At 42.1% G+C, this 11,742-nt stretch overlaps 1 protein-coding gene across 1 annotated transcript in view; it reads right to left on the bottom strand.

The window, feature by feature from the left end:
* The window catches only part of PPP1R26 (protein phosphatase 1 regulatory subunit 26), a 12,263-nt gene extending 2,756 nt beyond the window's left edge, over positions 1 to 9,507 (bottom strand). The window contains exons 1-2 of the mRNA XM_019540915.1: positions 5,457 to 9,507; positions 418 to 535 (exon numbers count right to left, since the gene is read on the bottom strand). Coding sequence (XP_019396460.1) covers positions 418 to 535; positions 5,457 to 9,262 — 3,924 coding nt within the window. The 5' untranslated portion in view covers positions 9,263 to 9,507. The remainder of the gene's footprint in view (positions 1 to 417; positions 536 to 5,456) is intronic.
* Positions 9,508 to 11,742: the final 2,235 nt, after the last annotated feature.

Here is an 11,742-nt window from a genome sequence, read left to right as displayed (position 1 = left end):
GGAGATGAGACATGCACATACTACAGCCAGCATGGGACTTGGGCATTTTGGATGTGTACCTAAACAGTGCTATTTATTTCTGAGGCAGTGTGTGCCCCTCAGATGCCAGCCCAGTAGCTCAGTGGAGTTAAAAACTGTGCATTAAATAAGGTGAAAAGGGGGGTCTTTTCTACACCTTTGCTATTGGCTATTCATGTCCCATGTTCCCTATAGGTTTTTCCTGGCAGACACAATCTACAGGGAACACTAATGATAAGCTGAGGTGAAGCTAACAATTCCTGAGAAGGTCCAAGGTTAGTGACAGATTCTCCAAATGTAGTGTTTAAACATTTCAAACAGTTAAATGCAGAGCAGGAAAAACATTTGATACTTGTAATTGCAGAAAAAAAAAGCAAAAATGCAAAGCTGAGAATCTACCTGGAATTTTCTCTTTCCTTTCTGTGTTTTTAAAGTCAGATTTTTACATAGATCTCTTGGAGATAAGATTATGTATGGCTGCATTGTCAATCCAGGATCAATGGAAGTTTTTAACATGCTGAAAATTTAAAAAAAATCACTGGTAAAGAAAGTGGCATAAGATGTCTGTACTATAATCGCTTCTAGTTTAGGTACCATGCCCAAAGGCACAATCCTTAATTAACAATGGGTAATTAATACATTGAAAAACAGGGGTAAATCCTCCAGGTCCCCAGAGGCATGCTGAGCACTGCCTTTTCTAATGCACATGAAAATAAAATTATTGCATTCACAGTGGATGAAGGTGCCTGCTTCCACTGCCCTTAGTGAACAGCCATTGACTCAACACCTAAGTTTCAAAGAGGGGGGTCGGTTTACACAGCATGGACCTGCCATGCCTTGTCATGAATAAAAGAAACGTTAAAAACGCTGCTCAGATTGCTCAAAACCCCCAACAAAGTCATGCACTAAATGAAAAGAATACCTCAGTGTGTTGTTAACAGGACATGGGATGATTTTCAATTAAAAGCCGTTGCCTACTTTACTTACCTGGTAAGATTGGATTTCACAGGTCAGCAGTTCCTCTGCCCACAAGAGGCCTGGAAATGATGCCAGGGCAAGTTCATTCTTTATTATGCAGTCAGTGCACCTTCACCCATCAGCCAGAGATGCCACCAATAGAGTCAAGTGGGTTAGCTTAGCCTATTCAATTGGCGGCTACCACAATGCGTGCCAACACACAGAAAACACACATTTGTACATCCTTTTAGTGCGATGCCTAACAAGGCTCTCCCTCAAGTGGCATGATTGGGCATATCACTTCTGCAATCTCAAAGCATGTTCAGGACACCAGTTTAGCCCCATAAATTCAGACTCACTAACTTGGTTAATGTAATGTATCTATTCCTTAACTGTCCAGGCTTTAATCTGCTGAGTTTAATATTGATTTCTTATTGTTCCAAGGAGCTAGACTTCTCTTTCCTGGCTACATGAATGATTGATGATATCTGTATCCAGAACGATGTTGTTGCAATTGTTGCAAGCACAGCATGGGCAGAAGCCTGACACAGCACACTGCCGATAGCTGAGCTGCCAATATCCAAGATGCATGTAGCATTTGTACAGCTGGCCAGTCCACAATTCTGGTGGAAACATGGAAAAATCAGCTCCTAGAGCTAGGTAGAACTTTCTGAGGTCTGTGCTGGTCCTGCAGGTGAGAAGTGGTGGTGTCACTAAATTCTAATTGTATGGCTAACGGTTCTGCACACAACCTGTTGAGCCATCAAGCCAAATATCCTCTAGCCCCGTTTTCACATCGGGGAACATGGACCTACAGTACAGTCACATTTTCAAATCTGTTCTCATTTCTTATTCCCACTGGGTATCACACACCTAACCACGGCTGAAAGGGACCTAGGGGTAATGACTGACCATTGCACGAACATGAGTCATCAGCGTGATGCAGTGGCCAGCAGGGCAAACAACAAGCTGGCATGCATCAACCAATGCATCTCATGTAAAATGAAGGAAGTGATACTCTCGCTGTACTCAGCACTGGTGAGACTGCAGCTGGACTACTGTGTCCAGTTCTGGGTGCCATACTTCAATAAGGACGTGGAAAAACTTGAGCGTGTCCAGAAAAGAGTCACCTGTATGATCAGGAACTTGCAAGGCAAGCCATACGACGAAATGCTGAGGGACCTGGGCCTCTTCAGCCTAAAGGAGAGAAGGTTGCGAGAGGACTGGATAGCGGCTTACGGCTATATCAGAGGAGTGTGCATCAGGAGCTCGGTGAACAACTGTTCACTAGGGCATCCCTGGGGAAGACCAGGACCAATGGATATAAACTCCTGGAAAGCAGCTTCAGGCTTAATACCAGGAAAAACTGCTTCACAGTCAGGGTGTGCAGACTGTGGAATAAGCTCCCTCCAGAGGTGGTGCAGTCACCTATCCTGGAGGTTTTCAAGAGGAGACTGGACAGTCACCTCCCTGGGGTCACTTGACCTAGTTGTCTTCCTGCTTAGAGGAGGGGGGGGCTGAACCCGATGATCTGCGAGGTCCCTTCCAGCCCCTAACAATCTATGAATAATGGATGTTAGTCCCATTCCTGTTGCTGTACACAGAACATTCTGGCTTTGGAGAGGAACTATATAGATAGGAAGAGAAAATAAGTAGCAGGAAAATTTAGGGCTGACTCTACTCCCAGTTAAACTGGCAGGGATTTTGCCATTATTTTCAGGGAAGCAGGAGTGAGTCTTTTCTGTGTGCAAATGATTTGCCACAAAACTGCAGGCATCAGCTATTTACAACTTTACAGTTAATTCAGAGGGGGAAAATATAACGAACAGGGACAGAATGATTTCAAGATGCTGACACAAACCACTTGAGCTCTTGATGGTTTCACGGTTCATGGTCAGTACCCAATTTATTAAATGTTATAAACTTATCGATTTTACACCATTTCTTATATACAAATCAAGTTTGTCAATTTAAAAAAAAGTGCTGTTTAAAATTAGATTTGGGTTAATGCACAAAGTACACAGAATTGTATCTTAGCTGAGAGTGAATCAGTACACGAAGACAAAGTATCAACCACACAAACACATGTCCATTGGGGCACAAGACACTTTTTAAAAACTTAATGTTGTCTTACTGAAATGTTTAACAAGGAAACATTCAGCATAGTTTATGCAGACCAGGTACATAGTGCTTCCATCATTTGTTATTAATTACAGCATCATCTTAGGAAAGCCGTGTACTACAAAAAAGTTGATATTAAAATATCAGCTCACAGCCTGATTTCAAACTAATGGACTCAGGCAGGCAGATATACTCTTGCTAAATTACAGGTTTTAGTTACCTGCTGTAATTTTTTCATCTAAAAAAACAACAACAACTGTTTTTATAAAAATGTGGTCAAACAGTAAGATGTGTCAGGCAACCACTATCAACATTTTTAAAGTAACTGCACATTAGTAAAAAACACACAAAAAGGATGTCTAGGCTTAAAGGCTGATGTTTCTCTTATCTCTAGAACACGGTTACTAGCTCTACACTACTGTATGTCGTTACCTGCCAATTCTCTGCCATATCAGAGCAGACAGGGGAATGCAATACTGGATGTGTTTTTGACTCTTTTTATTCTGCTCTGCAAAATTAAGGCCAGCCAGACAGAAGACTGCTGAAGTAAAAGATGTATGCCAGTGGAGGTCTGGAAGAGCTGAGCTATTTAAAATGACCAATTATAAGGGAAATTCCAAACTGAGCTGCTGATACAAAACATAAAGACTGGTATGCCCCAGAGCTTTATAGCACATGCACAGTGGAAATGAAATAGCTTTGCTGAACTCTGCTTACGTGCATAGCCTGGAGCCTGAAAACAGGTTACGCACTTTATCCAAATCAATATAAGCAATGCTCATTAAAAAGAGAAGCAGCCTGAACTAAGGTCTTCCCACCTCATTAAGGCTCCCGACTTCCTTTCTCAGAGAGTCATATGCCTCTAAGAGCAGCCTGGAAATTAACAGGACCCAGCCAGTTCACTGCTGTTACAAAAGCCTTGAAAATGATGTTCCTAGTCAGTTTTACCAATTATTCCATTAATGGGAGTAAACTGCATTAAGAAGTTGACAGTGGAGCCAAGGAGTTTCTGTGTGCTTAAATAGTTTATGCACATAAGCAATATGCAGATTAATCAGCAGGCAAAAAACCAGGGAGTCATGCCGTAACATGAATTATGGACTTATCCAACACGTATCAGTTTTAATTCACATCTTGTGGGTATGCCAGTGCCAATCTGCATGGAGACATTCCTGTTCTGAGTGAAATGGTATTTAGAGTCAGTAAAAGTGATTTTATGCTGGATAGATGGAAGGGAGAGAAAGTAGGACTTGGATCAAAAAGAGGCATAGAAAATACCATAGAATCTCACTCAAACAAAGGTTGCCCAACCAGAGCTTTTGAGAAAACGATTGCTGCATCTTCCAATGGCAAGCCCGGGTTTGCTCTATTGCACAACGTTATAGAGGACTATCACATTTTACACAGAATGCATCTTTTAGGAGCCACTTACCAAAAAGACACTTAATGTAAAGTCAAAGGTTATTGTTTCATTTTAGGCATCGAAATGAGACTCAAGGATAGCTGTAGAATTATTTCAGCCGTGCATGCTACAGGTAGCATGCAGCTCTAGTGCAATCTACCAAAACCATTTTGTTATTGACTGTACTGAACTGCAACTGTGCTTTGTCATAGCTGTTAACCAGAGGGGTTTGGAGCATTCAGATGATATGTTTTTAAGATTGTTGAGATCACTTAATATGAAGCGAGGCCTTCAAAGACCGTCCACATTACAGTCCTGAACTTACCACTGGATCTACACAGAAAGACCTCTCCTCATATGCATGGAGCTGCATGGACTTCAATGGAGAGGTGTGAGCTTCGGTGGTCTGGTGGAACACTTCTCATGGCAAGAGTGAGACCCACAGAAAATGATTAGGGGTTGGCCCAAAATCATTCTAATTCCAAGAAACACCAAGTCAGCAACACCGAGAATGTAATATTGCTATCAAATGCTGTGGTTTCTCTTAGAATCTCTTAACAGCTGGCCAATATATTATGCACACAAATAGGTTTGCTTGTGATGTACTTATGCTCAGATGCTCCATATAATTTAAAGCATAATTAGCAATGGTATCATCATCATGTCTATGACAACTGTGCTAACTGCAACATCATGTCGTAATGAAAACCCTAAAAATCATTATAAAAATATCTCCTTAAAGCACTTTAAATAATTTACCAAACCTACAAAAATTATGTATATTTTTCTGCAACAGACCTGTTAAATAGGAGGTTTTCTTCACATTCATGTGTATATATGATATACATAGATCAGTATCTCCTATCTTTTTTTCAGTTTAGTCTCAAACTTTATCAAGCTATTTACACTGATAATTATTTTCTAAAAAGACTGAACGTTATTGTAAAAAGTTACTTACAAAGTTGATACCTTGGTTTTCACCAAGGAACGTGGGCATTCCTCTATTGCTACGTCACTAAATTCTGTATCACCTCTGTTTAATGTTTCCTCATCTTGGTTCTCTTTGCATTCACATTCCCCATTTTGCTGGACTAACATTTTCCCTTCTGAACTTGAATCAGATTCTTCCTGACTGTTACTGCGTGGCAGGCTCTCTCCTTCCTCTTCCTTAATGTGCATGGTTTGGTTCTCACTGCTACATATATCTGTGCTAACACTGTCATCTTTTACTGCTGCCGTGCTGGGCCCTTGCAACAGGGGAGGACCTGGATCTGGAATAAGATTCATCTGCTCATCCCTTAAAGTCTTATCCTTTCTATAATTATCTGCTTCAGCTCTAACCTGCAAAGGAGAAGCCTCTGGTTTTTCACATATTTCTGCTACAGGGAGACTGATGTCCTCTATTGTGAGCTTTTGAGGAAAAGTTGCGGATTTTGGCCCTGTCTTCTCCTCTCTATCAGAGTTTCCCTTCTGCAACACAGCTTCGCTGTCCTGCCTAAGTTCACAACCACTGGGGGGGGCTACCTCTGCTTCTGAAGGGCTGCTCAGAGGAAGTGAACTTTCTGCATTTTGCCTTCTTTTCAAAAGCTCGGATCTCTTCCTTTCACGGGCATATTTCAGACTAGCTATAAATTTGCTGGAAATTTTTAGTTGAAAAGTGCTTTTTCTTTTGGAATTAGGCTTCGCATTCAAGCGGTTATGTAATTTACTGGGGTCACCTCTGCTGTTTTTGGCTGGAAAGCTTTTCTGCGTGGGCTTTGAGCTAGAGAGGTCTTTCTTACCTGCTGCATTTTGTTTTGCAGATGAACCACCCGTGACATCACCTTGAGTCCCTGCCCTTCCTTGCTTAGCTTTCAACTCAACAGTAGTATGGAAGCACACATTTTCTGCAAAGGACACACTTTTCCCACCATCATGCATTATTGCACTTTTTCCTTCTGCTCCCTGAGAGCTTCTCAAGCCACCACTCTGCTGAAGTGCCTTCTTAGTTTTTTTGCCCTGAGCTGATATCAGGCCAGTCTCAGTTTCAAGTAGTCGGAGCCTTGCTTTTCCTTTGTTAGTGCTTGGCTTAGCCACTCTCAGCGGGTCAGTGGTCCCTTTATCCTTCTGCGTTCCCATATTGCTTACAGGCTCTTTGGCCTTTTCTGCCAAAAATTTCCTAATTTCTTGTTCGATGCTGTCGTCGCTGTCCACCGAGCTGCTGTCATCGGTCACTGACGGAGTGCTCAAAGGGCATCTTGTAGTTTTAGCGGCCTGTAGATTATTCTGGGTACAAACTGGTTTAGCTTTACCTTCTCTGTCAACTTGTAGTTCGCACTGTAGGCTCTTTATGTTTTCTGGTCTTCCCTTTGGAAGTCTGCCATTTATACTGCTTTGGAGGTTTCTCATTTCATTCTCCTTAGTCTCTCTTCTAGATTTTGAGAGGCTGCATTTCAGCAGTGGGGGACTTTTAGACTCCCACTCACTTGGTTGAATGCTGCCAAGCTCATCCAACACCTGTATTTCCATATCACTGAATCGGACTTTCTTCTTGCACTGAATTTTTTGGTCTTTGGACTTCTTCTTTAGTTTCCTCTTGGACTTCAAGAGGTCCTTGATAGCACTATCAAGATCTTCATCACTGTCCAGAGAACTGCTTTTGTCAGACGAATCATCTCTCTCTTGACTTTGGATGGCACTTTTTAATAGTTCTTTTGCATTCTGGTGAACTTGCACCAAAGTGGTCGCAGAGTCTAAAGCCACATGCTCATCATCATGCCCAGTTAACTCCCAAGAGATGAGCTGTCCTTTAATCTCTTTGTTACCACACCTTCCAATTTCACATGCTTCGCTGTGACTGCTCAGTCCGCACTCATTTTGAAACACTGGCATCTGTGAGTTATTATTATTACCTAGTTGGGAACACCCAGTTTCCACCTCTTTTGTTTTTTTTGGTGTAGTCTGTTTTGCTACCTTGCTTTCTCCTCGAAGCCTTCTTTTCTGACTCAGTGATAGCTTAAATGTTTTAGGGAGGGAAGGTTCAAAGCCAGCAGTAAGGTTATGATGCTCAGAAGAGGAAGGCAGGCAGATAGCATGGGAGAGATTACTGGGCTTGGGTATGAGACTTTCTGACTGTCCCTTGACAGCCAAGAAAGCCCTGATTTCTTGCTCTATGCTATCATCACTATCTATGGAGCTGCTGTCACTCTCAGAGGGGGCAGGAGGCACACTCTGGGAAGAGAAGAAAGGGCTTGCTGCAAGGGGTCTGTCGTCTCTTCCCACTGGAGGTGGCAGGATTGTTTTGGAAATGTCAAGGATGGCTTCTGCACACATCAGTTCTGCGGACGTGTCTGCCCTACAAGAGGCCTGCAATGTGAGCTCGCAGTCAGCAATTTTGTTTACTGGAGAGGCACAGCCTCTGGCTTTTTTCACTGGCTTAAAGATCTGGTTCAAGTCACTGCCAGCGCTTTTCAGTTCCACTGATTTTGTACCCATCTCTTTCCTCTTGTTGCTTAAAGTTTTCTTATGGATATCTGGTGAGATGCTTTTGGCTGAGCTAATTGTAAGACTTGCGGAAATGTCTGCTGCCCCCTTTGCATCAAACTGCTCTCCTCCCAAAGGGACATGGTCAGTTGCTTGGCTTCCCTGTTTCCTAATTTTTTCCAGCTGATAGAGCTGAATGGCTTCTTCAATCCCGTCATCGCTACTTGAGTCAGATATGTGTGCGCTTTCAATTATTTGTTCTCCCCTCCAGAAATTCCTCTTGGCCTCACTTCCTTTATTTTGCTCCACGCTCCAGGGCTCACTAACTGCAGTCATTTTAAGATGTGCTTGCTTCACTTGGCTGAAATCAATAGGCTCCTCGCTGGTTCTAGACTTCAAACATTTAGATTGTGAGCTAGCCTTCCGTAGTTTGGGATGGTGCCTTAAGAGGAGTGCTTTACAGCCTTGCTTTATGTTCGGGCAGTTTGCTTTGTTGGTTGTTTCTTTGTTATATTTTAACACAGATTTCACATGGGTCTCTCTCCATTCTAGTTTTCTATCTTCCATAATGACACACTTATTAGTTTCTTGCTGTTTCTTCTCATTCAGGAACTGCACAATTTCAGCCTGTATGCTCTGCTCGAAAGAGTCGTCGCTACTGATGCTCAGAGGGGAAGCAGACCGTGCCTTTTTGCTAATTTCCATGTGGTCAGAAACCAACTCTTCAGCTACCATTTCAGCCTCTAATTTCATGGGGAGACTATTAGCTACCTTGCTCTGCGAGAGTTCCTTTCTGACCCTTTTGTCTCCATCTGTACTTTCCAAACACTGTGCATTCCTTGGCAACAGCTGGTTACCCTTGCTTTTTGTTTTTAAGTACTCTTGAATAGCTTCCTCTATGTCGCGGTCAACAGAATCATCGCTGTCTGAATCTAACACCAGGGCTCCAAACTCAGAACTCTCTTCCATTTCTGTGCCATCAGAATCATCAGGACAACCCTGTTTGGAATATTTAATGTGCTCTTGTAGCAAGCAGGTGTTAGACATAAGTCTCTTTGTACTTCCCTTTTCTCCCTTTTGGTTTTTCTGCATAATACAATCATATTCATTGTTCATGCCCAGGGAAGGCTCCTGACTATGCAGATTGTTTATGATCATCTGAACTTTTGCATTTACAGAGGCTCTAGTGACATCCTCTTCCGATTCAGAGAAGCAAACGGGGAATCCACAACTCCTCGACTGCGCAAAGGGCTCCCAATTGGTCTGCAGAGCTACCAGAGGAGAGGCATTCACAAGGAACATTCTAGCAGACAACCTAGAAATCTAGCACAGAGCAGCTTTTTCCTCAAATTGGTCTCCCTTCCATCCTAAGAGAAAAGGAAAAATACTTTTACAATGCATCCACAATACATGAAGACACATAATGCCTTCCACATGATACCTGGTGACTCCACTTATCTGTGAGTAACTTAGAGCCTTATGTCAACTGTTTCAACAAGTTACTTATTCATATAATTTAAATGGTAAAACTATGGCTAGTATTATAAAGGAAGCCTGGGTGAAAATATGATCTATCCCTGGGTGGGCAAAATGCAGCCTGGAGGCTGGATGTGGCCTGCAAGGCCATTCTATCCGGCCCATGGGGCCCCTAAATATTTAGAAAATGAATATTAATCTGCCCTGGGCTGCCTGTCATGTGGCCCTCAATGGCTTGCCGAAACTCAGAAAGTGGCCCTCTGCCCACAATAATTGCCCGCCCCTGGTCTATCCACCTGTGGCCACAGAGGACCCCATGGCTTGTTGGGTCTTGCTACAATTCTATGTAGGTAATTTCATCCTTCCTACTTAAAATTCTTAATCTGAAAATAGGGTTCTTTGACTAGACTCCTATATCACTGTGTGGGATAAAAATTGCCAAAGTGCCCTGCAGCTGCCTTTCTATAGCTTGTATATATATATTTTTTTTTTTTAAATTCTAGAAACCACTTCGGGGCAAAAGAAACAGTAAATGTTGAAACGGACCTTTTGTACTGAAACAACCCTACGACAAAAATGAAAACCATTCTGCTAACGAGTGTATGTATCCTCTTCAGCATCATGGCTTTGCTCAAATAACTTCCTCCACCCATAGCTCCACTTTACCACCTGCATGATGCAGTAGTAAAGTCCTTTCAGGCTGTTTCCAATAACTGCTGCGTTTGTAACACTGCAGTCATTCTGACTTCATCGCAGAAGGCAGGCCCCTCTACAAACAGAAATCTCAAGGGCTTGCAAGAGTGCTAAGAAGATTATGAACAATTATTTACATTATACTGGAAACCCCAAATGGTTTGAGGCCTGTTGCATTACACACTGAACAGTCAAACACTGAAAAACTTAGTGCACCCAATAAAGGTTATAATCCTCCATGGGTCTTCATGATGGCACGGGGTCCATCTGCAACAGACATTTGCAGGAGTAAAATCTAATCTGGCTAGCACTAGGCATACTACAACAAACGCCACTGCTCTGATGTCTGAACCTATTTGTCAATTCCACTGTACCTTCTCCACAGATACAATGGGCTGACAGCACAGCCTGGCTTTATATTGTAAAGAGGCTATAAAAACAAGCTTTTCTCTCTGAACAACTCTACCCTAACCCTTCTCAAGCATTCTCTAGTTTAAGTAGCCAGAAAGACATTTTTGTGACAATGTAATCTGCATTCACAAGTTTTCATTAAGAACGAATATGATTCCTGAGTGTTTAAATGAATAAAAAAAACCACTCACTCATGGTACGGGTGAGGATTGAACAGAAAATGGGGAGAAATGCTGCTTGCTTATATCCATGAGGTACATGGAGCTATAAGCATAAAGAGCTCCATAAATGTGCTAAATAGTATTTTTTTGTCAAACTTGTTCTGCAACAAGGAAACGATCAACTTGAACATCATTGTGACAGCAAGCTGGAACATGGTTCCCATCTCACAGATTTACCCATGACCTATCTCACCTGATTTTCACACACAGCAACCCAACCCTGCAAGACCAAAGGAAACAAATACTTCTGCTGCTTCATTTGCTAGATTCTGGTCACAAAATGTCCTTTGTATAAAATGTTTTCTCCCAAGCCTGCAGCCATGGATATTGATTTCTGATTCCCTCCTACCCTGTGATAACGGCTCTTCTTATAGAATTTAACACGTAAGCAGAGTGATCAAGGACATTCCTCCTTATAGGACAGTGCCTGAAGTAATCTAACACATGTCACTAAGTTTCAAGCAAAGGAAAAAAATATATTTATCCCTACCATGCACACGCTAATAACCTGCTAAATATCAAACCATTATGAAACATGGATGAACTAGAGAGATAGTCCTCTCCTATTAACAGCCTGAAAGGTTAGGACAGTGCTTTGGACTGGAACAAAATAACATGGATTTATCAAGTCCCATGTCTGTACAACTGCATGCAATATATTCCTGGGATGTATCATGTCCCGTTCCTGTACACTAGTTTATGATATATTCTTTGGACTTATGTCCTGCACCTATATGCTATTTTACAATATATTCCCTGGATTTATTATGTCCCACATCTGCATGTTATTTTATGATATATTCCATGGATTTATTGTACCTTGTGCCTGCCCACAAGCTTATGACACATTTGCTGGATTTATCATGTCCAGTAGGTCTGTACACTGGCTTGCGACATAGTTCTTGGCTTACAATATATTCCCTGGATTGATCATGCCCCACATCTGTCCACAAATTTATGATATATTATGTGGATTTATAG

Source organism: Crocodylus porosus, unplaced genomic scaffold (assembly GCF_001723895.1).
Source record: "Crocodylus porosus isolate Cpor-Errol unplaced genomic scaffold, CroPor_comp1, whole genome shotgun sequence".
NCBI classification, from domain to species: domain Eukaryota; kingdom Metazoa; phylum Chordata; order Crocodylia; family Crocodylidae; genus Crocodylus; species Crocodylus porosus.
This window is presented reverse-complemented; position numbering and strand designations above follow the sequence as displayed.